This window comes from Poecilia mexicana, unplaced genomic scaffold (assembly GCF_051168715.1).
Source record: "Poecilia mexicana isolate PSO_F unplaced genomic scaffold, ASM5116871v1 scaffold_14, whole genome shotgun sequence".
NCBI lineage: Eukaryota > Metazoa > Chordata > Actinopteri > Cyprinodontiformes > Poeciliidae > Poecilia > Poecilia mexicana.
The window spans coordinates 27,868,552-27,896,516 of NW_028263383.1; the positions used below are offsets into that span (position 1 = coordinate 27,868,552).

The 27,965-nt window shown below is 38.3% G+C and overlaps 1 protein-coding gene across 1 annotated transcript; it reads right to left on the reverse strand.

Moving 5' to 3' along the window:
* Positions 1-27,802, reverse strand: LOC106915552 (E3 ubiquitin-protein ligase CBL-like). Its single transcript, XM_014983212.2, has 15 exons — positions 27,208-27,802; positions 21,795-22,042; positions 18,327-18,473; positions 16,479-16,635; positions 16,268-16,389; positions 16,054-16,191; positions 14,207-14,294; positions 13,928-14,059; positions 12,905-13,114; positions 12,733-12,834; positions 11,024-11,298; positions 10,306-10,473; positions 7,984-8,087; positions 6,846-7,031; positions 1-5,656 (listed from the first exon to the last, which is right to left on the reverse strand). Exons 1-15 carry the CDS (start codon positions 27,349-27,351, stop codon positions 5,307-5,309), a joined length of 2,571 nt encoding a protein of 856 aa, XP_014838698.1. The 5' UTR covers positions 27,352-27,802; the 3' UTR covers positions 1-5,306.
* Between the last annotated feature and the right edge of the window lie 163 nt (positions 27,803-27,965).

Here is a 27,965-nt window from a genome sequence, read left to right on the forward strand (position 1 = left end):
TTAAAGAAAAATACAGTTTAATTAAAAATCTTAATGGCTTAGGCATGAAAACATGGCGGCACAATGAATGCAGAGGATATTAAAAAGACAATAAATAAAATCATATCTATACAGGTAATAAAGCGACGAGTTTTTAGTAGGCAAGTTCCATTTGACGAAGGCCAGTTAACTGGGTAAACCAACACACACAGTCACAGAGAGAAGTCAGCAGACGGGAACCGACACCAAGTCACTGATGGTTCTGCTCTCAGAGTTCAGATGTGGAGTGAAACGACAACATGAGGGGCAGAGGAGAGTCCAGACGGAAATGGAGCGATTCGCCCAGTTCTGTGACTGACAGGAGGCACAATAATTCACCTTCTCCCACTAAAACCAGTTTAAACCTTAGTGTAGAGAAAAGGACACTTCAGCCACCCTCTGCTTACACAATTTTATATGAGGAGGTATTCTTACCAAGGATTTCAGAACATTTAACCTACAAATTTCCATTTACTGATGCAGAATCCTGGAGAATTCATAAAAAAAAAAAGCTTAATGACAAATAAATCAGTTTTTCTTAAATAAATGAAAACTGAATTTTGCATTCTCTGGTTTTCCTTGTCTGACATCATCATTGATGACGGCTTCGACAGAAAACTGAACAAAATCCAAAATCCATACGGGTGTAAATACTTTTTCACAGCAGATAAAAGAGGTTGATAACAGTAGCTGCGTTTCCATTACAAGTATACGCAAAACACTCTTGATAATCTGCCAATATCAAAAAACATAATTTCGCAGTTGCTGCGTTTCCATTAAAGACACAAAAAAACATCCATCATCATCCAACAGCTTCCTGTTGTCTTCTTTGTCTTTTCTACCAGCAGTAACATCTGGTTACTGATCACGTGACTCGTGTGATGCGAAAAAAGTTTTTCCATTTCAAATTTGCACAACACATTAATTTTGATCCGGTGAGAATCCATAAATTCTTGACCGAAAAACATCCGTTTCTTTTTAAATTGGCGTAGTTCCATTTAGCAAATTAAATTTTCGTATTCCAATAAATTACATGGTCGATGGAAACGGAGCTACTGTGATGTAATTTTTCCCATATAAATACCTTCTTTGTACCGACATTCACTTTTTACACCTTTATCTGTTCATATTGCTTTGCAGTGGGAAAAAGTACATTTTGACCTTTTAAAATCTCAAACAGTTTCAAATCTGACCCACAGATTTGCAAAATTTAAACGTAAAACCTGCAATCTTCCCAACGACCAGCAGGGGTCACAAGAAAACATCCTTAGTGAGTTTCTGCTTGATATAAAATCTAATTTTACAAACCATGGCGTGAGTTCAGTAAAACAGACTGGAAACCTGGACTTTTATCCTTTTCACAAAAAAATAAAATGCATGACATTTGTGCTCTGGCGCCACCTAGAAATCTTCAGATCCCAGTGGCTCAATTTATACTAGAGGATTCACAAACCTGAGAACAAGTCAAAGCTTTTTAAATCAGTTTTTCTCCACCTTAATGGTTAATAAAGATGCTACTATGGCATTTGAAAAATAATATACAATAGAAGTAAATTTAAGTCTTTTTTCAAGTTATTTTTTCTAAAATTTTCAGTTGAACAATTTTTAAATTCACAAAAAAAAGAATAAATAAACAATAAATTGCTGATAATCTGAGCCACTAACCATGAAGCCTTGCAGATGAAACACGTCTGCTCCAAACAGAAGAAAGGATGAAGCCACAACAAAATGTCAATATGATCTTAAATATGCAAAACTGGGGCTTTAAGTTGGGCAAAAATTTCATTGTTCCAGAAACATTTTGGAATGCTCCGTCCTACAATCTAGTAAAAACAAAAAAGCGTAATAAAACATTTACACATTCATGTGGAATGACTTAAAGTCCGAGCAGATGGTCACAGGTGAGATCACATTAAAACCAGGGCTGCACAAAGTGCTGCAGATGTATTATTACTGCAGTGTCTCTGCAGAACTGCTACCGATGTTAAACTATTTAAATAACCTGCATTCAGGCTTTCAATGCCACTTGGACGTCTGGTGGCTCCAGTCGTTTAATGCAGCATAAAAACAGTTCTACAAGGACGTTTGGATGCTACAGCAGCAACTCCTTTAATAAAACCTTGTTCAGATAGAAATGTCATCATCTGAGGATTTTGTTTGCTAAAATCTGAAAGCAGAGCAGACATTTTATTTACCACAGGTCATGTCATTATGTTTTTTTTTCTAATATAAGCTGATGACACTGCAAAAACAAAAGGTAAAGTATTTTTGCTTTAGTTTGTATTGCAAATATCTTAGTTTTCTGTTATTTCAATTGTGTAACTTTTCAGCCAGATATAAGGGCTTGTTTTAAGTAAATAATTATTTAATACTGATAAAAAATATATAACTTGTTCCACTGGCAGATTATTTCACATATAAAAAGACATTTTCCAATGTTATAAGTGAAATAATCTGCTAGTGAAACTAGAATTTATTTTGTCTACTTTCAAGAATTATTGACTTAAAACAAACTGCTATATCTTGCTGAAAAGTTTATTTTCTCTTATTTCAAGTGTACTAAGATATTTTACAGTAAAAACTAGACCAAAAATACTTTGTAAGATTTCTTGCTTTTGCAGTAAAATTGAATTGGATTCAAAAAGCAGAATCAAATGCAGCTGCTAAAAGGTCTACAAAGTAGAGACGCACTAATTGGTCCATCTGAAGTCAAAGTCAGACTGTTTCTCCTCGATCTGCCCCGGTCAGTCTACTGCACGTCCAACACTAGAGATTCTTTTGAAATGCTAGTTGCTAAAGTCTCTCAATGCGGAGCGCTGAAGTCACAAAGCTGAAAACATCCTTTTCCAATAAGTTTAATTTGCACATGATTAACTGGAACCAAATTGAAAGCCTGAATTTTCAACGAGTCGCATCAGCAGAGAGAGAAAACATGCTAACATTGGCCTAGCTTAGTGTTGTGCTGGATGCTAACTTGTAGGAACAACTATAATGATGCCGATTCTTTTTATGTGACAAACGTGAAGTGAACGCATCTCTGATGTCATTAAAAGGTACTCGGGGGGCTTTTAGGACAGAAAAGGATCATTTTCCCTCAAAGGTGAACGTTGGGTGACTGCTGTGTAGGTCGAGTCAGACACAGGTTTACAAATAAATGATAAAGTTGTGGCGATTTTAGGAGAGATTAGCTTAATTAATCCATGTTGGAGCTGTAGTGCGTTATTTTACTAACCTTCACAGTGTTTCAAGACAGATCCACGGCACTAATTTCACTTTAATAGAGTATTGGACTAGATATGGACCTATCCTTCCTGTTAAATGACTTATTGGGGAATCCTTGACTTCATGGAGCACGACTGTTAGCTTCGTCTCTCCGTTTTCACTCTGTAGAGAGAGTGGGAGCTTCTCTGTGGATATTTGTGGGTCACTTACTTGTGGGATTCAGTTTCTTGGGAACTGGGTGATGCGAATGGAAGGTTGTAATCTGCCGCCTGCGAGTGGAAGTGGATGTAGGTTCGTTCATCAGTCAGGAACGCATGCAGGTTTCTAATCTGTCCATAATCTGCTTGGGGATTCAGAGCCCGGTGAGGTAGATCAGTCGGGGACAGGACGTTTAGGTAGGAGCAGACCTGTCCTATTATTCTAGGAAGTGTTTGACATAAAGCAGCTGAGACGGAAACCATTCGAAGCTGACCTGCAGGATGGAAAGGCCAGCTCTGCCTCTTTATTTACTTTAAAAAGACCTGCAGGGTCTGGACGACAAGTCAGGATTCTGCAGGGAGATTTTTACACAGCAGGTCTTGATGAGCAATTCCAAATTATTTTTACATTTTAATTTTTTAACTGAAATCTTATTTATTTTTTCTGTGGTAGTTCAAGCTACTAATTAAATGCAATAAGTTTTCTGTGTGAACAGCTTCTGTCCCAAAGTAAGCCATGTGCACAGACATGAACTTATCTTTTTAAATCTGCTTTTGCTTAATTTTGTTGTTGAAGCACTTTGTGGTTTTTATCTTGGTTTTACTTACTTATGTCACACAGCAGAGCTCTGTTTACAGCAGTAATGATGGCCGCCGTCTATCGATCAATTTTAAAGTTCTTCAGAGTCGATCGCATCGTCACGAGAACATGACAAGAGCACAGCTCTGTTTGGATGTGAAGTTGGAACTAAAAGTGGTGGACTGTGATGTGATGCGCTTCACTGACACAGACGGCTTTCATAATTTCATAATTAGAATTTTCAGCCATTGTTTACATCCAGATTTACAGCATCTGACTTCTTGTGGTGCAGAATTACGATGTAAAAGTTGAATAAGATGACTTGTTCCTACTGCTGACGCTGTGAAAAATATCTGACATAATTTAGTCCCACAGATAAGTGGAACAAATCTGATTTATCTTAGGGTGAAAAGATCAGAATTGTGCCGTTCAGACTTCCATGAGAAAGTCGGATATTGGCCAAAAAAAAAAAAGAAAAAAGAAAAAGAAAAAAATTGGATTTGAGTCATATTTTCCTGCTGTGTGACACAGTGGTGCTGCTCGTCGACTCCTCTACTAGTTGCCTCTCCAAACCACTTGATAATCGGGGATTCACTTTTCCTAGTCTTCCTTGCCTCCACCGATACGTTGGCAATGAGTCAAACCTGAATGTAGAGACACTGTTGCCCGATTTTCCACAAAATAAACTGGAAAATGTTAGAAAAACATAATTAAAATGGAATTAATTTCAGTCATTGTTAGTTCTACACACAGTACAACATGTGAGGAGAGTACTCAAAGATTAAAGTACTTGTTGACCCAGAAGGTGATGGGAAATGGAGCCACAACCCTGCAGCACGAGAACGCACGCCACAGACTTCTACTCACTAATTTCTGATTAGTTACAGATTTGCACACCACAGTTTGCGGAGAAGCAGCGAACTGAACAGCGACATGATGAAAGTTTGGCTTCACAAAGCTTCTTTTACACGTTTCAGATCATTTAAGCCGAAAGAGATGAACCAATCAGCTGATGGGGAATCCAGTTCCTTCCATTTCCAGCTGGGGGCGGCGTAGAGTAAGTGTTGAGGCTTCAGGATCCGTCACAAAAAAAAAAACAATCCTGTTTTCACACCTAGAATCCTTTTAGAAAAGCAAATAATACCTGACGCAGTTGATTACAATTAACTTTGGATGTTTTTCCTTAGATCTGGTGTTTTCCCGCGGAAAAGTGCTCGGTAAATGCTATCCACAATAATGGCACAAAGCGGAGACGGGATTGGGCGGGGAGCGGAGCAGGACCTGAGTGACTATGTGGCGATGTGGGCCGTGGAGGGGACGGAGACGAACTCACGCAGGATGTTTTTGGCCGTCTCCAGGTTGTTCTGGGCAATCATCAGTGCTTTCTGGATGTCCTGCTTGGAGTAGCCTTGGGATATCAGACATTCGATCTCACCAGTCAGGGCCTGGTTGCCAGCGGCGACGGTGGCGGGAGCAGCAGGTGGTGGAGGAGGAGGAAGAGGAGGAGGCGAGGCGGAGGATGGGCCAGGGAGTTCGGGCAGCGGAGCGGAAAGGTCGCGGTTGAAAGGTCGAGGGCGGCGGTCGGAGTTGGCTCTGCGTGGGAGGGGCCGGGGCGGCCGGTCCGACTCGGCAAACGCTCCTGGAAAAATCAGTTCAGGAAACAATGACACAGCAATTTACAGAAGCCGAAAGCGGACGTTTTCCACAGATACTTTTCCTCATAGCGAGTTAAACAGATTGGTTTGTGAGCTAAACCTGATTCCAGCCTTCACATGCCGTTATGGCGTGTTATACAAAACGTTTAAAATTATAATCATTATTTATAAATAAAACAAGGCTTTCTTTAAATGTAATTTTATTGTTAAGTTTGCTTCCATTCTTTTAAACATTATCATTTGATGTCATGAAATCCATCAAATTATATTCGTATTAAAATTAATATATTTGATTATTATCGTTAAATTGCAATACCGTTTATAAATTAAAACTACATTGCTGTAATTCATTTTTAAATGAAGTGGTTTTGCTATTATGAGATATTTTACTTCAGTCACTTTAAGCCTTTAATTATTACCAACAATAATTTTTCTTTTATTTATTTATTTATGTTTTTTTTTTACAATAAAAACAGGATCATTGAGCTTTTTTATGAGTCTACTCTGTGGAACAGAATCAAATATCTTGTGTGTCTGGTAGGTTTTTAAGACATATTTGGGAAGCTGAAATCTGTTTTTCTTTTTTTTTTTTTTTTTTTTTTTTTAGATCAGTTAATCAGTATTTTTTGGAAACAGAAAATCTAAATACACTGGAAAACATGGATGAAAAACTGTTCTCAGAAAACTCGGGCTTTTCTCCTGGTCTTAGATTTCTATAATACAGTTATTGTACAAATAATTAATAAGGTTCAGGAAAACTGCAAAACATTAAAGTAACTTTCAAAGAAAACTTTATCCATATGAGAATCTGGTCGTGAATGTTTACTTTCTTTCCAGCAGAGGGCGCTGCAATTAAATGTGAAAATGGAGGAGCTCAGAGTGACTGAAAGGTTGAAAAACAATAAAGGAAAACAAGCCAATGTTGTTAAATCATTACTTTTTATAATAAGGACTGGACTTTACTGAAGATAAAAATGCTAAAAGCTAAATAAACTAATACCAGAGATTAGTTTTAAAATTAAATTCCTAATTTCTGGGTTTTTTTCTTACTATTCTAAATAATAACTGTGTGTTTTTTGAGGTGTGTGAGACAGAAACCAGTTCAGAACCAGTTCAGACCCAGTTCAGAACCAGTCCATTTACCAGTCAAAACCTAGGGCTGACTGGACGTACCAGCTTCCACTGAGGCGTCCATGCTGAGCGAGTTTAAGGCTGCGGAGGGACAGCTGATTTCAGACAGGATCCTTCGGGTGGGGGCGGGGGGTACCACCGGGCGGGGACGGTCGAACTCGTAGATGTCCTCCGCTTCGCCGTCTTCCTTTTTGTCCTGGGAGGCTGCAGCTGGAAGCTGGTCGAGTTCTGGAAGACCAAACAACGTGTTAACGATCAGCTTCAAGTAAAGGCAGCCAGCCACTCTGAAACTATGAGATGCACAGTTGCATTATTCTAAACACCCTTAAAAACACCAAGTGGACATACACTCTGCACAGTTATCAGGCAAGTTGTTTTTTTAAGAAGATTATTTTATTAATTACCAACTCCACCGCTCTGTTACTCCAAAATAAACCTCAAACATGAATGTTTAAAGGGTATCTAATATGCAAAATTCACATTTTGCATGTTTTAATCCTTTAATTTGGTTCTACAGTGCTTCTAAAAACAACCCAAGCTCTTAAAACAAGACCCAAATGGTTTTTGGCAGTGAGTTCATCTTTTCTGGGAATGAGTTGTTTCAAAGCCTTTCCATTAAGTCACTTTTGACAGGCATTGCCCCGTTACCTAGCAATCCCAGCAGAGTTCCAATCCGTTTGGTCAGCTGGTTTTACCGCTGTATGTGCTGTACTATGGCTGCTGGAATAGACAAGTGTTTACGTGTTGACTTACCATACAGACACCACTTGCTGCATTCTTGTTAATTATGCAGGAGGCTCCACTTCTGCTTTTCAAAGATGCACAATTGTACAATTGCGCATCTGTTTGAAGTAATTTTCATGTGTGCAGCAGCTAATTTGGATTTAAAGTGACAAAGGCCCTAAAACAACTCATTCTGAGCAGATAGAAAATCTGCCAAAAAATGCCAAAATACTCACTTGCCTAATAATTGTACACAAAGTATAAGTACATATTTGTTATATTTATGTAATGACTATCACAATGAGGAAAGTGTGATTATTAAAGTCATACTTTCAATTTTGAGTTTTGTTATAAAGACGCTGCTGTGCAGATCAGTTATTCTTAACGCACTCCAGCAAAGATGGTTTCCCATAAATATTTATCAAAGTGCTTGTGAAAGTGAACTGAAGCAGGTTACCCAGATCAGAGGCCTGCGTTGTGTCAGAGGAGCCGGCCTGACTCTGGATGTTGAACATGGATTCGTACACTTGAGGGTCATCAGAGTCGTCGTCGCCCCCCTCACTGCCAGCAAAACAGATGTAAGAAAAAAAACATAAAAACACGGCTTGAGGCAGTTTACCAGGGGATTTAAGTAGAATTATTTCAAATTTAAAACATAACACACATTTTTTAAATCAGTCCTGTAATAAAGACCCACTTTGCTTTAAATATTTTAGTTTCTCTTAATGGATCCACCAATCTCGGAAGCAGCCAACTTGACATTAAACTCTGGGTAAAATTCACACATTTTTTTTTTTTTATAGCAAAACCCAGTTTAATTCTTATTTTGATATGCTTATTTGTGGTAATTATACCTCAACCCTATAGGTGGATTTTCAGACCGCTGATGTTTTACATAGGAAATAAAATACCATCTGCTGAAACCTGGTGGTGAAACTGAAATAGCATTAACATCAGTTATGTTACAAAGTACATTAGTAACATTTACAACACCTCAGCCTTTTCCTGACACACTTCTGTAATCATTTACAAGAACAGGGTGTGTGATTAATTAAATTGTGTACATAAATGGACAATAGTCTGATTTTGCTCATAAATCACATCTACTTCAATTTTTCCACCTCATTTAGGAGCATCTCCAACCAACCATCTTCTCTTTCTGCGATAAGACACAATTTTCAATCACACAGAGATGTAAACATGCATGACTTCCTTATCTTTATTTTTCATATTTAAATGTGGCGTGTCAAGGAAGGAGTCTGGTATTCCCTTATGTGTGCTCAATTCCACGTTTCATTCAAATTTATTTGCACATGTGTAGCTTTCTTAAATGATCTCATGCAAAAACAAATAAAAAAAGCACAAACACACAAAAAGTGCAAAACAATTGAGCAAGAAGTACAGCTTTGTGAATCTAACCCTCGTTAAAAGAGAAATGTCTGTTCTTCTCATGATCAACAGAAACATTCTGCACTCCTTCATCCTTTCATCAAAGGGACAAGCTGTTCTCCAGCTGCATTCATCTTCAAAACCTCTGCATCTTCTTCATCTTCTTTAAATTATTTAAGAAGGGGGTTCACTGGGTTCAGGAGGGTTAAAACATAGCCGGAGCAGTGGAGCCCCCTGCTGCTCACAATGTGTAGTACATGTCAACTTTTTAATGTATTTAGAAACCAATGAACTCAACCAGTGAGTCGGTTTATTCATCTTGTACGTTGATTAATTATGTAGACATATGATAAATGTTAAATGACAAAGAAAGTAAAATTAAAGGACACAAGTATAAGAGACACTGGTTTTATTTTTCTTTCCCAACCAAAAGAGGGAGACAAAGTTTCTCTAATAATACGTGGCGTCTATTATGTCTCTGAATGCGTTGACAGAAACATCTGCAACCCAGATTAGCTGGCTGAAGTTCATCAGAGAGGCAACAACAGGACCAGTTGTGTTAAAAATTGCTGTTTCTCTCACTGACCTCCTATTTCCTCACACTGAAGAGCAGCTGAGATCTAAGTTTGTTCTCTATCAAAACATCGACATGGACAATAAACATCTCACTCCGACACACGCCACCTGGTGGCAAATCAGGAGTTGCATTAGCGAACGTCTGCCATAAGTCTCCTCTGATTTCTACTTAATCACTTTTTTAATAAAAAGTCGATAGAGTAATTTGAAAAGTCACTAAATATAGTAAAGGTGCTGCAGCCCCACTCAATCCTCTCCTGCTCATCATCATGGCCATGGCCACACCCCTCAATGTATCTTGGCCCCACCCACTTTGTTGGAATTTTTTTTTTACTTTGCCGGGGGCGGGGTTTTGTTTTCACAGGAGGGTTAGTTACACTTCAAATAAATGCATCTTTTATTGATATAATGTAATTGTACAGTAAACATGTGTAAATATAGTTTACTGTTCTTCTTTTGTTTGCTTTAGTTTTAAATGTATTTTCTTTGTATTTAAAGCCATCATTTGTTTATTATTTTATTATACCATGTTCAACAAAGTCAAACTCTACTCAACCTCATCATCGCTCTTATAGATTGTTATAGATAACAATCTATAACCTGTGGCTGAAGCAGGATTTTCTCCTCTAATTCGACTCAAATAAAAAGAATGTCTAAAATTCTCAGAATAACCTGGAGAGACTTTTTACACATCTTGTACCAGAAGAGCCAACAGATCTGTCACTCTCTATGCCTTCTAGTTGCAGAGGGATCTGCTTGGTGATGCAGAGCCCTAAAATGTAACCTGGTTTGACTAATAGGCCCTCTTGTTTACCTGACGTCGTTGTGGTTGTTTGTCTGGGCAGGAGGCGGGGGCACCAAGGAGCCCGCCATGACCCAGGGGGCACCAGAGACCGGCAGGGAGGTGGGACTCATGTACTCGTTCTCCTCACCGTCTGATGATGGCTTTTCTCCAGCTGAGGCCGCTGACGAAGTCAGAGACCTGCACAAAGGGAAACCAAGGATTATCAATGCATTCAGCATTTTCACTACTCATAACTGCTTAAAAATAAAACACAATGGCGTACATAAAAAACAGCAGATAAAACAGGAAACGTCACCTCATCAGTTTGGCAGCGTTTCAGATATTTAAAACAAAAAACTCATCAATAATCATCTATCGATATGAAACAATTATATTGTGATACATTTTTTCAGGCACAAGTTTTACGGTTTTCTTTAAAAACCTCCCTTCCTCCACTGGGCTCCATATAAAATATATAAAATTTAGCAAACTGAAATTCTCACAACAGTTTTGCAAGGAACAGCAATTTTTCTAGTTTTTAATGAGACTTACAAATACATATTTTAAACTACGGTGATGAAACTGCAGTAGAGCTGAACTGCTGTTAAATAATTTCTGTTTCGTACTTTCTACAGTTTTCCAAGGGTATTTTATTAAAGTCCAGCTCTAAATATGACCTCCAGGGGGAGCCAACGTGCAGAAAAAAACTCATTCAAATCCTGGTTTTGTGTTGAGCAGAGCTGCATACCTGGCAGACAGGCAGTAGATGGCGTTGGTGGCTGCCTGGGTCCTGGTGCTCTCCCCGTTGGTGCTGCTGCTCTGGGGGAGGGAGGCCTTGGTGGCGGGCCGAGGAACCATGTAGTTGGCCGCCCAGGCGGGCTGGTCAGGGGTGGAAGGCAGCGGTCTCCTCTGCAGCCTGGGGTCCTGGACGGGGACCGAGGGTCGCTCTGGAGGGGGGGGAGGGGGAAGCTCCCTCACAGCAGGGGGGGGAGGTAGAGGCTTGTCTCTGTGAGTGACCGCAACCTGGGATGTAAACACAAGACGGTGCTGGAGTTATAAACACGCAGGAGACGTGGAGATGCAGGAATGTAAACGGGTTCAGTCCGTTTACAAATACAACAATATAAACAACATTTCTGTTATTTCACACCAACTAAGTTCATATTTAAAACACACAAACAGCAGACAATCACTATATTCATGGTTCTGATGCTTGCAAGAGCATCATATTAAAGAAAGGAATCACTAAAACTTTCATTAATTTAATTCAGAAAGTTAAATTTCAAATCTTATACTTCAAGATAACTCACATCATTATGAACAGCAAACAAAAACCCAAAATTATGCTAGCCTGAAAGTTTGGTTTTACAAACTCAAATATGAGGCCTTTTTAGAATATTCTGAATGAAATTTAAAACCTCTCACGACAGAAATGTACAAAAGAAAATTGCATATTTTATACTGTATTAGAGCCATGAGTTTTTGCACAAAATGCATGCAACATCATATAAATCGCCAACAGACGTGAGAGCCAGAGGCCAAGGTGAAAGTTGTGCAATAAATTTACACTTTCTGATGAAACAACCAGCTCAAGTCACAGAACAGAATAAACACGTCTACATGCGACTCAAACGCTTGTTTGAAAATATTTAGATGTTTGTGATTACTTTTTTAAATTACTATGATTAATTTACATTTCTTTTATGAAGTTAAGACATTTTCAGGCCTTGATTGTAGATACATGAACATTTTTTAAGGACGTGCAGACACCCTATAGATACGAGTAAAAAGTGATTTTCTGTAATGAAATATTACAACTAATGCTGCTGTCCAGCAGAGTGACTCACAGAAAACACTGTTGCTAAATGCCTCTGTTCACAGACAGAGACAAAAAGATTAATAGAAAGTTGAGAGGAAGGAAAGATGAGCTGGAGTGGTTTCAATCCTTTGAAGCCACTTCCGAACCAAATATTAACATCTGAAACATCTCTTTTGTATAAAAAAAAAAGGGGGTTTATTTTTTTTTTCCATTTATAGTAGATAAGCTCTGTGATTAGTTATTGAATTGATTTAGGACATTTTCCCAGTAAATACAGTAAGGACACTTCATTTTGTCACTCTTTGATCAAAGATGTGCAACAGTGTTTTTCTCAGAATCTTTAACAGGAAAAATAAAAAGAACTCTCCTTTCGTGTTGAGAATTTTGCATGTTTTTTGGGGAGATTTATTTGGGATATGTAGTCAAATCCTGTGGATAAGTTTCATGGAAAATAACAGTCCCTCTTGTGTTTCTTACTTCCTGATAGAGCTGCAGCCACAGGGCAGCAGCACAAAGGCCAGCTTCATCAAACATTTGCTCATTTTACTTTGTGCTGTGTTTACACAGCTCTGACGGAGCTGTCAGTAGAAACCATCCGCAGGCCGGCCGGTCGACCTAGGGTCTGCATGGAAACGCACCTTGGCTGTGGTGCCCTGACTCAGCACGGACCTCTGCTGCAGCAGGTCCAGCCGTGGAGGCACCGGAGGCAGCTGAGACACCGGAGATGCCGGACGTTCCACCTTTAAAGACACAGAGACGGTTTTAGAGATCCACCATGAAAGCAGAGAGAACCAGAAGTGCAGGCCGTACCTTACTACTGCAGGCCAGCCTGCTCATGACCAGATGGTCCTCCAGACGGTCGTCCTCTTCCTCATCGTTTGCTACTGCTTCGGCTCGGCTGGAGCCCTGGAAGCCGGCGAAGGAAGCCCCGCTGGCTTTGGGGTGGAAGGGGTCCACTACGATGGGCTCCGTGCCTTTGATCTCACAGCGGCAGAATGGACAGCCTTGACCCTCTGACTCCTACAAAGGATCACAATTAAATCCAAACACACAATAAAGCTGCTAATGCTCTAAATAAAATGGATTACTTTGATTCTTCACAAAAAAATCTAGAGGATAATGAAAAAGTATCTCCCTTTATTCCATTAAAATATTCTTGGAGGGCTAAAAAATACAGAGGAACATTCAGAAAACAACATGATAACTTGTACGGTATGTAAATATAGCACATTATTCCAAAAGGACAAGTAAAAACAGTAGGTGCAGTTTGTTGTTCAGGTTAAACCTTCAGTCAGTTTTAGGCTTAAATGATGCATCTAAACAGTTCAGTGTGTAAAAAACAGTCCTTTCTGCTTGACCTATCAACACATTGTAAGGCTGATCTACTTATTTTTGGATTAACTGATTAATAACTGGGCAGCAAAAGGTGCTTAAGTTTAGAGAATTGACCAGATGAAGGTAAGCACCACCTGGTCCTGTGTGTGAACTGTAATTCATCAAAATAAGAAATGGTTTTCAGTTTGTTTTTTTTTTTTTTTTCAAAAACAGAAAATATTTAGTTACCTTCTTCAACATTTACTATAATAAAATGTAGGGAAAACCATTTATTTCACCATTGTGCATATCTGATAGTTTGCAGGAAACAGAACCCGCTACCTCAATCTAATAAAACAGGAAATGATCTTTACTGCTTTAAGGTAGTCAACTGGAAGGAAAAACAACCTGAATCTGACACAGCTGGACATTGATTCCTACCAGGAAGCAAACTAACAATCAGATTATCAGTGCATACCGATGTAACCAAAGGTTATACAGTGGAGTCGACGTCCTCACCTGCCAGGCGGTCAGACAGGAAGTGCACATCAGGTGTCTGCAGGGCTCAATCTTCACATCTTTGTCGTTTTCGGCGCAAATCTTGCAGAGCTGGAAGGTGGAGCCCATCTCACAGTACAGCTCGTACTGCTCCTGCAGGGACAACGACCAGAAAATCACCAGTAAAACTTCCTGTTTAACACTCACAAGGCTTCTGTTTGATGACCATAAAGCTGCCAGCTGTATCTCCGCGGGATGATGAATGCCTGAATGTACTTCGTAGTGAGAAACAAACCAAACCTGAGTAACTTTGATGTGGTCCTGAGGAGAAGGCTCACACAGCCCCGTCAGGTCTGGGTTCTGCGCACGGCCGTCTGGGAAAAGATAGCTAGAAAACCACAACCGCAAGCGTTAACACCAACAGAATCATACAGGTGCGATTCTAATTCCACATCCACCGAATCTCACTCAGGAACATTTTCCTTACTTCTGTTAAAAATTAAACTCCATCAAACATCCATGTTCATCCCTGCTCACATCCAGTATTATGTTTTCTATTCACATAGTGCCATTTTAGAGCGCAGTCAAGTTACTACGTTACCTTCAGTTTCAGAAATTTGACTTTGTAATTTAACATCTTGAAATCGGACCTCTGCCTCTAAAAATACCTTTCAGAAAGTCACACAATTTTCTCTCTACTTCACATAAAATTGAAACAAAACACATTAAAGCTGGCGGTATGAACTTAAATAGTTAGAAGAATGAAAACTTCAGCAAGTTTTAAGAATTCAGACAGTCGTTCGGGTCGCACATCCTCTTATTGTGGCGTCTGAAGGGGAAGTGGTACGCCATGCTCCCACATTGAGAAAGACGAATGAAACCAAAAATGACAGGATCGAGAGAGTTTAGAGACGTTACTGCTCCACAAAGACAGAGCTGCATTACAGGGAGATATTTACTTCATTAGGTGAGACACTTCAAGGAAAAAAAAAAAAAAAAAAAACGTACTAAGAGGGGAGGCTTTTCATGCATCGTTGTGGTGTGGAAGAATCTTGTTCTTTCTGGCTACTAACTGATGGACTGAGGGTTGCAACAGTCAGTAATGACTCTGAGTGAAGCCACAACCAATAGAAAAAATATAAATTATTAATCTATTGTAAAAGATTTATTTGAGAATATTTGAAAATTAATAATTGAACACCTTTTGAATGCTGACGTTCAAAAGGCTTTGAATGTCAGCATTAGGATGCGTTTTTATTGTGAACCAAGACTGCTCAAACCTTAAAAAAAAGCTGAATGTGTTGATGTTCAGAGGATTTTCAGAAATCTTTCCTAGAAAAAGGAGAAAAGAAGAACTGAGTCTCAACAACCCACCAATTAAGCCTCTTCCAATTAATCAATTAATGGCAAAATAAATTAAAATGAGATTGACAATTTCTATTCTGATGAGATTTTTTTTTTTTCAAAGAATGAGCCGTTTTAGTGTGTGTTGTCACTTTAAATCCAAATAGCTGCTGCTGGCCACACCCTGTGGTGGAAAATTACTATAAGTTAACATCTGCTGATCATGTTATATGAAATGCTTGTGAACTCTCACCAAAAGAACTATTTGGGTTACATGTACAAGGTTGGAAGTTGTTTCCCACAACTGCATGAGAGCCACTCTGTCTCACCCAATTGTTTTGAATTCCTTATCCTTGGTATAAAACTCATGTGTTGTCTCTGCCTGGCAGAGCTTTCTATCCAGAACTGCTTCATGATTGATTGTCCTATGAGCTCTCTGAGTTGTGCACAATTCATAAATAAACCTGGTTGAGTGATTTTACCTGAACAGTGCTTGGTAGTAATTTTTTCCACAACAGCCCTAAACTCAACGTTTACACTCGCATGTGAAAATGGCTGCAAACAGATGCTCAAATATGTGCTTGCTGATTAGTTACATTCAGAAGGTTTTTGAAATGGCCCATTTTCCAGACACCAAGAAAAACATAAATTTATTGCCAGCAAAACAACAGAGTGTTGTTTTTTTAAATGTTTTTAGAAGCAGTATAAACTTAAATGGTAATACAAAAATGTGCAAAAAGTAAATTTTACACGTAAAAAAAATATCTCTGGAGGATTTGATATAATGTTCAAATGTGACTCACAATCCCTCTCTGTATCCATCGATGAGGGCTTGGAAAAGCGGTTTATTGTGGGGAATAGTCTGCAGGATGTTCCCGTCGGCTGTCACGTAACCGATCGCCCACTGTCCCAGCCGAGTGCAGCTCAGCCGGAAAATGTAGCTGAGAGAAAAGAGAAATATCTCAACCCAGAAGCTTCAGCCGACACCCATCAGCCCTCAGGTTACATGAGTCTCACCTGCCAGGTTTGTGGATGAATCTCTGCAGCCGAGCCTTGACTTCGTCGTACGTCAGGAAGGCCATGTAGCCGGGATGTGTGACTGCTAGGCTGTTCCAGTTTCTCAGAAGAGACGACCACGGCTACAAAAATGCACCAAAATAAAAACGTATCAATGACTGAATGTTACTTTCGACTAATTCACAGTTCAGACATGCTCAGAAAGCCCCACCTGAAAGAGTCGGGTGAAGATGTCGAATTCAAAAACAGAGATGTAGTCGTTGCAGGTGAGGTCGATGGTGGACTTCAATGCCATGGCTTCCAAACCAGAACTTATGGGGTGAAACTCATGGAGAGCCTGGCGGAACATCCTCCAGGGTACAATGGTTCTGAAACAGAAATACATAAACAGAGGGGAAATAAACAGAGATGCAAAGTTAAGGCTTTCTGAATCAGAATCAGAATTGTGATAACTCGCTATGAATCTGACTTCGGTTTCAAGTGTTCATAGCATACAGACATTAAATGTAAATGTAGAAACCTTAGAGTAAATAAATAAAGATAAAACAACCTGTACAATCACATTTTACATAAAGGAAAAAAACAGAAAAGGCAGGTTGTGACATGTTCATAAGAAGTAGCAGCCTGAGGGAGGAAACCGTCTCTGGGGTAGCTGTTGTTGGCAAACAGGTTGTGTCCACATGTGTGGCGTCTTGTTGTTGGCTGCCCTTTTTCTGACCCTTGACCCTAAAGTTCAGTATGAGTTAATGACGGAGGGATAAAAGGAAATGACAGATGGACAGATTAAAGGATGAAAGATAGAACAGATAGAAAGGTAAAGAAAGTAAGAAGGATCAAAGGAAGGATGGAAGGACCAAACGAAGGATGGAAAGATCGATGAAGGAAGGATCAAAGGAGGGAAGAAAGGATCAAAGCACGGAACAAAGGATGGATCAAAGGAGGACTCAAAGGAAAGAAGGAAAGATCAAAGTAAGGATAAAAGGAAATAAGGAAGAATCAAAGAAGGAATTAACAAAAAAAGGAAGGATCAAAGGAGGCATCAAAGGAAGGAAGTATCAAAGGAGGGATCAGAGGATGAAAGGATAAAAGGAAAGAAGGAAGGATCAAAGGAGGGATTAAAGGAAGGAAGGAAGGATCAAAGGAGGGATTAAAGAAAGAAAGAAAGAAAGAAAGAAAGAAAGAAAGAAAGGAAGGAAGGAAGGAAGGAAGGAAGGAAGGAAGGAAGGAAGGAAGGAAGGAAGGAAGGAAGGAAGGAAGGAAGGAAGGAAGGAAGGAAGGAAGGATCAGAGGAGGGACTAAGTGAAGGCTGGAAGGACCAAATGACGGTCCAAAGAAAGGAAGGCAGGATCAAAGGAAGGAAGGACCCACGGACGAATCAAGGGAAAGAAGGAGGGATCAAAGAAAGAAAAGGAGGGATCAGACTAAAGAAGGAAGGATCAAAGGAAAGAGTGAATGATGAGAAGTAGGGATCAAGGAAAGGAAGAATCAAAGGAGGGATTAATGGAAGGACGGAAGGATAAAAAGAGGAATCAGCGGAATGAAGGAAGGACCAACGGACAGATCAAAGAAAAGAAGGAAGGATTAAATGGAAGGATCAAAGTCAGAATCAAATGAAGGAAGGAAGTAAAGATCAAAGGAAAGAGAGAAGGATCAAAGGACGAACCAAAGTTCAGCTCAAAGGAAGGAAGGAAAAAATCAAAGGAAGGAGCAAAGGAAGGTTCAATGGAAAGATCAAAAGAAGGAAGACTCAAAGGCAGGAAGGAAGGGTGAAAGGAAGGAAGCACTAAAGGAAGGATGGATCAAAGGACTGATCGAATGCAGGAAGGAAGGATGAAAAGGAAGTATCAAAGGACGGATCAAGGAAGGAAGGAGGGATCAAAGAAAGGATCAACCTAAACTTATGGAAGTCCATTTTCTTTTTTCCACTCTCATCCAGACGTGGAAAAACATCCTAAGAGTCCAGCAGACTGTCAGAACCTGACTCGAACATTGGAACGACTTCAGAGCTAAAACAACCATAATGACTCCTCCCTGTTCTCTATTAAAAACAGAAACTCACTTGTCTCCGAATGACCTTCTCCAAAATTCAGCGGCGTCAGCTTTGGTAATCCGGAAGTTGTCCCCCTGAAACAGGCCGTTGGGAAAGATGGCCTTCAGCTCGGCCAGCATGTGACTGAAGATCAGAGACAGCTTGGTCAGGTTCCTCCTGAGGGAGTAGCAACAGCAAAAGAGACGGGTTAGCTGAAGCTAGCTGCAGCTGAGTCACAAACCTCCCACCAGAGTACATCCACCATGACTGACTGGAGGAAACACTCTGAGAACGATTAAATTAGAAAGATTCAGCAACAGAAAATAGCTTTTAGTGAATTAATGTTTCTAAATTATTTTTATTAATTTATTAAAGTCGTCCTAATTTAGGACGACTTGTCACTCAATGATTTCACTGAATGACAAGTGGACTTGAGGAATAAATAAAAGTTCTTCTGTGGTTCAGTTAACAGAACTGACGCATTTACAGAGAATCGAGGAGGAAATGCTCGATAAAATCAGAGGAAGGATGAACTTTTGCTGCTAATGCTTTTCTGAGAAATACAGGAAGTTGGTGTGATTGTGACACTTCAGTTGCTCTGTTATCTGACTTTTAAGCAGCTGTACATCACAGTGTTTTTTTCGAGGTTGAACAACTTTACGTTAATGTGCGAAAACTTTACAGCAGACCTGATTTAGCAGGAGGAGATTTGAGAGGTTACTGTTAGAAAGATCGGTTTAAGTCAAAAACAACTTTCTGAGAGATAACTGAATTATATGTTAAGCATTGGTTAATTGATAATGAAAACCCAAAATTCTGTTTCAGAAAATTACAATATTGCATCAGAGCTATTTTAAAGAAGGGTTTCTAATACAGAATGGTATCTTACTGAACATTATGTTCATGTACTCAACAGTATCTGGTTAAGGCTTGGAATGGAGCAGACCAGCCCGCGGTTCTGATGTCTCTCATCTTCCTTTTGACAACTATGATATTCTCTATGTGGGTCAGGTTAGGTCAGTCTGTTGGCCAGTCAGTCACAGAGTTACCATGGTGACTAAAGCAGGAAGTAGCTGGATTTCCACTGACTATATAATTGTGCAACTTGGAATTATAGAAATAAATTTGTTCAATGGCCAATTTGTGTTAGGATGAGGCTGTTTTGTTGGCTGTATTTAAATTTGAGCAGTTTGTAAAACTGCACTAGAAACACTTTTTTTTTAATTACACGAGCAAAGTTGAATAGTAACTTGTTACATTTACTCAGTAACCCCATGGGAGACAAATAAATGATCTATTCATACTAGCTACATTTGATTTCCATTTGAATGGTTTATCATTTTCTATTTTTTCCAAAAATTGGATGATAAAAGTCTTCAGCTTTGGTCTCAATTTTTCCTTTCTTTTTAAAGGACAAATTTGCAGAGACTTCATAATTAATTTTATTTATTTTCTACTGATTTTTTTATATTCAAAATGTCTTCCAGTTCCAGTGTTAAATGTTAATTATAATTTAAAGCTTATTGATCTATGAGAGTGTATTCTTCGACTATAATGCCATTACCACTATATTACTTCAAAAATGTTCTCAAAACAATAATATAATCATTTATTGTGATAACTTCTGTGGCAATTTATCGTCCAGCAAAATTTGTTATGACAGGGGTAATTTTCACTTCACTATGCTGAATTTTTAACTTTTTTTTTTTTGAGTAATTTTATTTTGAAGTATCGCTACTCTTGAGTAAAATTTCTGGATACTTACTTTCAGAAACTTCATTGAATGGTGAACAAGCATGTTTTAACAAAAAAAAAAATCACCAAGCAGTTTTGTTAAAGCTATATAAGTTTTATATTGAAAGAAACTGTTTTTTTTATTCATACGAATTATTAAAATGGCAAAATTTCCACATATTTTGGTCCATCTCAAGATTGTAATTTTTAAATATCAAATGAGAATATTTGTGTTTACCTCTGTTGCTACCATGTTTTTTAATGACTTATTGTGTGAACAAACTTATCCACATGTGATTTTAATCATGGAAACACTCCAATTGCAAAATTGTGTTTTTTCAACATTGGCAGAATATAGACAAAGTTTTGCATACAGAAAGCGACTGGTACCTTTGGCAGTGTGGGTCGGTACCAAGTCCAAAAGTAAAATGAAACCAGCATCTAAAGCTTGTCAACAAGAGGAAGCAGGAACTTTTCTAAACCTTCCCATTAGACTATTGTGTTGACTGTAAACTCCAGAAAACTCAGTTAATCAAAACCAGCAGATGACATGGCAACCCAGATCATCTGGACTTTAAGCACAGTAGATTCTGCATCTCTCCACTCTGCCTTCAGTCTCTGAGAAATCCTAAATTTGCATTTCATTTGCCAATTTCTACCCCGGGTAAGATTCCTCTGACTCGTCTCCGCTCCAGGATTGGCTTCACACCAGAAATGTGACACTTGCAGACTGTGTGTGGTGACTCCAGCTGCAAGCCGCTGAATCTCCACTAAACTCCTGAAAGGTCTCTGCTTCACAATCCTTTTCATTCTACCACACTTTTTCTTTCCACTAAACTTTGCATAAAGTTCTCTGTGAACAGCCAGTTTCTTTAGCAATGACGTTCTTAAGGAAGCTGACAATGTATTCATCTGAACGATAAATTAATTATTGCGATAAACTATATTATTTTTGTTTTGAGATCATTTTCAAGCAAAATCTTGACAATGGAATAATAATATAAAAACCAAATAACACTCAACACTGGGACTGGAAGATATTTTAAATATCCAAAATAAAATATGACAGCCAAAAACAATAAATAAAATGGAAATAAAAACAACTTAAACCAAAACCATACATAAAGTGGGTTATGACGTCTCTGTGAATAACACCGTCCTTCAAATAAAAATTACGTAATAATCATAATGGAAAATATCTAGCTCATTTTAATTTATCATGTGATTAATTAATTATTATAATAGACTTGCCATTTATTCATTAAGTATTAATTAAGTCAAAACTACAGAAAATAAATTCATATTTAAAAAAAACTCTCAAAAGTAGCATATTTTTAGCTTCACTTGGTTCAGATCTATTAAATGAATGCTGAGGTATTACATTTTAAGCAATACAAATGTTTATTTTCTTAATTAAAAAGGAACTGAATGATTTTTTTGCATCTTTTAATGTATTGCCTATATTGTATAAAGAAAGCTTAAGTAGTTCAATGAAAAATCTGTAGAATGTCCCATTTTTAAATCTGATTGATCAATTAATCGACTGCTAATCTAACAGTTAGCTGCAGCCTTAAACACCTGAATGGTGATACTCAGATTATACGACGGGTCAGAAAACAGCAGCAGAGCCAGATTAGGAAAGATCCCGCCATCACAATCTTAAAGGCTCATTTTATGTCCTGGATGCCAGGGTGAAAGGGTGATTAGCTCTGAACCATCTGTCACTCATCCAAACGTTGCTCAGCGCTTCTTGTGTTAGCCCACCTGGCCTGGGAGTTCTCCTCGTACATCCGCTCCTTGGCCTCCTTGAACAGGCTCATGGTCTGCTTCGTCTTGTTGGTGAGGTTATCGATGACCACGCGGAAATACTCGTTCTCCCCGAGGATCTCCATCTTCCCCTCGTACCTGGACAGGATGGTGCGCAGGTGCTGGTAGGTGTCTGGCAGCAGGTCCAGGATGTAGGGTGGGCTGTTCTTCAGCGCCACCTTGGGGTTCTGGCACAAACGCACCACCTGCACAGGAAACACAGGGGAGAGGTGACTTAAAGAGACAGTATTGTGTGTTTTCCAGCCACATAGTGCCATCTTATCGTATAATCAAGTAACTATGTTAACTTCAGTTGTTAAAACAATTATTTTAACGACTGAAGTTTGACTTTGTCATTTAATGCCTTAAAAGTGAGCCTGTCTCTTTAAAAACTCCTGCTCTTTCTGAAACACCACCTTCAGGAAGTCATCACAACATGGCTCCTCTATTAACCCTTTAACGGGGGCAATAAATTCATAATATATATTGCGATAAACACATGATCAATATCACATCATTTAGAATTTTCAATAATTTCACTGAAGTCTGATTCAGAACTGTGTTGCATTCTGGGTATGTATGCAGAGGAAATGTTTTAGCTGCTCAACCTTTCACTGCCAAGCTGTGTTGGTGGCATCAACCCACTCACTCTTTGGTTTCCTAGCAACAACATGTTGAGTAAGTTGCACAACAACAGGTTCAGGTTTCACCGCCATGTTTCACAACTGCTTAAAAATAATAAACAACAGTATGAAGTAAAAGGAGAAAGTGAGTCCAACAGCTTGAGACAAAACTGTGGATAAAACATGAAGTTTGGAAGGATCTTAGATATTTAAGATGCTTCCAAACTCAACAATAATTATCTATATCAACTGATATGAAGCACTTATATTGTGATATGTTTTTCAGCCATATCGCCCAGCATCAATCGCATAAATATTTTAATCGCTGGACGTTGTACTTCTTCAGATTAGGCACAAGAGGAAATTTAGAGGGCTAATATATAATAAGTAGATAATCCAAGATACTTTGAGATGCTGGAATTGAAAATTTGTTAAGCTAAGCAAGTGAAAATGTTAGAAGATTTCACAATTTGGCCTGCAAATCAAACCGTATGTGATCTCTGGTCAGATTATTTTATGCAATAATCTTGATAAAACTTGTTTGCGCCTTTTCACGGTAGAATTGACCAGAATCGGCTCCAATTAGGGTTGAGTCAAAAAATGAAAACTAACACTTCTTTAAACGTTAAACATCAACAGACAGCATTTTCTGGGCATATTTGCCATCTGTATGAGGATGTTCTTAAGTTGTCAACAAAATATTTTTTCCAGAAGTCTTGAAAATCATCATACGGAGCAGTCTAGGGAACATGAGAAAAAAAAATTATTTTGTGTTACCTTGCAATATGCTTACTGCAATATTTGCTGGTCTATTTTGTATACAATCACAAATGACAATTTAAAATTTTTTATCTCTTGCGAGGGAACGCAAAAGAAAAACCCATTTCCCCTATAGGGCTCCGAGTCATCAGGGTGGTTTTGGCTGTTATGTTTTTTTTTTTTGGGGGGGGGGCGGGGGGAGTTTGGAGTCAGCAGTGGTAACTCTGGAAATTTTTATCTGACATTAAAATTTGTTTAATGGTTTGAAGCATGAAGGTGTGATGAATCAATCCAAAACAAAACTAAGAGGACACACTTTTTCCAGCTTTGTATCATCTTCCAACCAAGTCTGCAGACTTTATTAAAGAGGCGTTACACATCTGGCCGCTATATAACCCAGAAACAAAAGGATTTAAAACTTCAAACAGGACAAAAGGGATATCAGCACATATCCTGTAGGTGTAACTGATGCAGCACAGCACACACATTTCACTGTCTCCCTGCCTTATCTCCTCTTACTCCGGCCCTCCTGCAGTAATATCTTCTCAAGTCTCGTCTTGTCGTCTCTCTCTGCTTTCTCCTCTTATCTCCATCTCAGCCCAAAGCTGACGGCGAGAGATAAAACCACAAAGACGGCGATAAATGGGACCAAAGTAAACCTTCCCCTGGCCACAGATGCAACACACAGACGACACCTCTTTCTGATCCAACACTGGAAAAAAGGGGGCTGCTCTCCTAATGCGACCTACTTCACGTTATCCCAATTAGGAAATGCATCAGGGACACCATTGTAGTCCTAATTTGGAGGGATTCGGTTTTCTCATACAGTTTAGATCAATGCTTCCTAAACTTTGTAGCACAGAAAATAACAGCAACCGATCCAGATTATGAGTGCTTGCAGTAAACAAGTGCTGCTAAAATCACTTTATGTCAAAACAAACAGTCTCAACAACCATTATACTGCTTATTTATTCATGTTTTTATATATTTTAACAGTAATGAGAAAAGCACGAGCTTTTTAGCTACGAGAGCAATATTATTATAGTTAACTAAAACGAATGAAATAACCGAAATTAAGAAAACATTAACTGGAACTATATCGTGAGTTTATAAAGCTATCTAACACATAATGATATTATAGATATAATATCCTTTGTTTTCATTTGTATGAATGTAGCTTTTCGAACTGATGTGAAATTTATTTATTTTTCCCCACACAAGCAGTTTACGTCAGCTGTCGGTAAACTACGGTAATCCGTACTCCTTCTGGTGGCGCTTACAGCAGTCCGCAAACTGGTGACAGCAAAAGTTTGGATAAAACACCAGAATCAGTTGTTGTTCAACAATAACTGAATAAATTTTTGAAAGTAGTATCTTCTGTTGAATATTCATTACCGAATCAATGTATAAATAATCACAATATTATACTTTGACCTTTCTGAATTCTGTACCTAAAAATGAACCAAAGTATGAAAAAAACTATAAATAATACAAAAACTAGACAATCTTTAACTAATTATAACTAATAAAAACTAGTAAACACACTGTAAAATCTAATTAAAACTAACTGAATTAGACACACAAAAAGTCACAAAGAAATAAAACTAAAACTATTGTAACCCTGGAGCAGAGGTGTCACATTTCCCAAATTATCAACTCAAAAAGACTTGTGGGCCAAATTATATTTTAAAAACATAAATAAAATCACAAAAACAATGTTGTGATTCATTTTACCTGATAAAAACAACAATAAAAACTAAGCATGCAATATTTTATAAAGAAAATAATTTGGTTGGATTTAAATATTGCATTACTACAAAATTTAAAAAAGGATTTTGCACTATGGCCTTATTGGAAAAAAAAACCCCTGCTGTATCCAAAGTGCACAAAGGAGTGTTACCACAGATCCTTCCTCCAGCAGCTCAGACTCTATAATCATTGCTCCTCAACAAATTCAGTGAGTGTTTACATTTCTGCTGTGATTCACACAGCTCTGTTGCTTGCACAGTTTTATCTTCACTTACTGTAAATAGTCTTAGTTACAAACACATTTTTAATTATCTTACACACCTTGCAGTTTTCTTTGACTCAGATTAGTCTATTTTTGATAACTGCATAGTATTTTAGGTTGTAATTTTGCCATTACTGTACAGTATTTAATTCTTTAATTAGCTTATATATATATATATATATATATATATATATATATATATATATATATATATATATATATATATATATATATATATATATATATATATATATATATATATATATATATATATTACTTCTATCTTTGTGTGAATCTCCACTGTGGGACAATAAAAGGATATTTTTATTTCTTTTCAATTGAAAAGTCTTCTGGGATCAAATGGAGAAAATAAATAATAGAAAAGAAACCCCATCTAATCTCACCAATAAAAACAGGATTAAGGTCACTCTTTTTTAAAATGTTTGTTGAATTTAGCAAAGTTTATTAAACTTATTAGAAGCAGGCATGGGTGTACTCAAGTCTGTTTTTGAGTAAGTCACTGGAAAGTGTGGTTATTAAAATACTTTGTGTTGAATGTAATATTTTCCATTGTAACATAGGTTTTCCAGTAATTAAAACAAAATAACATTTGTCTATCATTCTAACTGTTCCACATCCATTCATGTCATAACATCAAACTTCTATGCATTTTATCCAAATTTGATCTGACATACCAAGACAAAGTAGAGCTTGATTTTAAAGTGGGAGGAAAACTATCCATGGTTTTCAACATTTCTAACAATTAAAAATAAGAAAACTGTGGTGTGAATTTATTTTCAGTCTCCTAAATCAAATTTTGTAGAAGCAACTTTGGCTGCAGCTTTGAACATTTGAAGACAGATCAATGATTCTCAGTTGGACATAGGTTTGGACTTTGACTAGACCATTGTAATGGATTAATATGCTTTGATCTAAAACAGTCTAGTCCATCTTTGGCTGCAGTCTTGGATTTTGTCCAGGACTGTCTCACATTTATCCCCATCATGAACCTGCATTTATGTCCCTGTTGGGAAAAAAAAACAAAAAAAAAAAAAACATCTCCACAGCATGCTGCTGCCACCACAATGCTGGATTATACCAATAATTTTACGATTTACAGCATGTTCCTGTTGGCCAAAAAGCTCTGAAGTGGACTAGAATATAACAGAAATATCAAAAAATCTTTCAATGATTATCCCAGTTGAGATAAATTCACATTTTTCCACCATCCTTTCTCCCACATTAGCGCTTCAAACGATCTCTGTGTCATCTGTGTCAGCTGTGGGCGACTCCATCCACCAGCCCGATTAGTGCATTAGCATGCATGCAGTCGGATCATAATGCTTACAATTACACACTCCAAACAGTTCTTTAACATCTTAAAATTGCTGACACTTTAACTGAGATCCTGAAATATTTTGGATAAGGTCAATCTTCCACATGGCTTTTGGCAAACGGCTAACTTGTCAATTTATTTGATATAGGATATTATTTTCAAACCTAACCCTGCTATAAACTTCTCCAGAACTTTCTCCCTGACCTGTCTGCTGAGGGGTTTTTTCTCTAATGTTCTCCAAAGAACCTCAAAAGTGTTAAATTACACTCTGGTGGATTTTATTTTCTAATTGGTCATTTCTAGTTGGATTCCTTTACACTTAATTTAGAGGGATCCGATTAAAGAGAAGTAAATAAATACACTACTTTGTGTTGGTTTATTACATATAATTCTCAAAAAATATATGTAGGTTGGTGAATATATTTTCACATTAGGTGGGATATCCAGGAAACCCGTTTGATTTGTTACTTAAATGTTAATGATAAATGTTGGTTATAGCCCTGATATGATCATAAATCTAGAAGAAGGAAGTGAAAAGTAAACACTTTATGATGCATAGCAACTGATAACAGCTTAAAGTCACAAAAAAACAAGTTTTTATGTCAATATTATAGCGTTTTTGAACCTAGAGACAGTTTGTACCTTATCCATGAGCTTCCAGCATTTCTCCACCATTTTCTTATCGACCACAGCGGGCTGGTGAGGCTGCAGAGGCTGTTGGTGGGGCTGAAAGGCGTCCTTCATCAGCCCGATGAGTCCGGCGCCCCTCCTCGGATTTCCGGCCATGAATTCGCTCGATGACCGGGGGTGTTAGCCCCGCAGCAGGGGTTCACAACCTGGGAGGGTGGTGGTGGTGGTGATGAGGAAGGGGGTGGTCTCCCTGACACGTTTCCCAATAAAGCAGCCGCTGTACTACCGCCCTGTCCGCTCTGAACAGTGGGGACGGTTTGTCATGCAGAGGCTGTCCGGGAGCAGAACAAAAAGCCTGTTGTAGCTACAACTCAGCGGACCCAAAGCAGCGAGCTAACGGCTACGGCAGCTTAACGAGAAGTCTCCACTCGGGGTCCGAACCGCAGACATAACCTCCGTGTTGCTGTTTATGCCGACCGAAAGAGAGCTGACTCCTCCTGGCGACGGCGAGTGAAACCTCCCTGAGAGACGAACCCGGCTTGTAGCAGAGCAGGGTGTTAAAAACCACACGGAGCCACCAACGAACAGCCTGAGCAAGAGCTAAAGTAAACACGGATGTCCGGCCCGATTTTCAAAATAAGAGCACGGTCAGCAAGCGCGTAATACTATTTACAAACTAATTACAGGGAGCATTAAACGTTAATATAAATATTCAAAAAAGTTATTAGATATAAAATAATAAAAATGTTTGCTAAATATTTTTGATCAAC

What these genes read in the sequence shown, in the direction of transcription:
- LOC106915552 (XM_014983212.2), bottom strand. Translation starts at nt 27,351, where the DNA reads ATGGCCGGAAATCCGAGGAGGGGCGCCGGACTCATCGGGCTGATGAAG. An exon ending in AGAAGGTCATTCGGAGACAA is followed by an intron (nt 16,636 to 18,326) that starts GTGAGTTTCTGT and finishes TTTCTGTTTCAG; the next exon opens with AACCATTGTACCCTGGAGGA. An exon ending in CCTGTCTGACCGCCTGGCAG is followed by an intron (nt 13,115 to 13,927) that starts GTGAGGACGTCG and finishes GATCCTTTGTAG; the next exon opens with GAGTCAGAGGGTCAAGGCTG.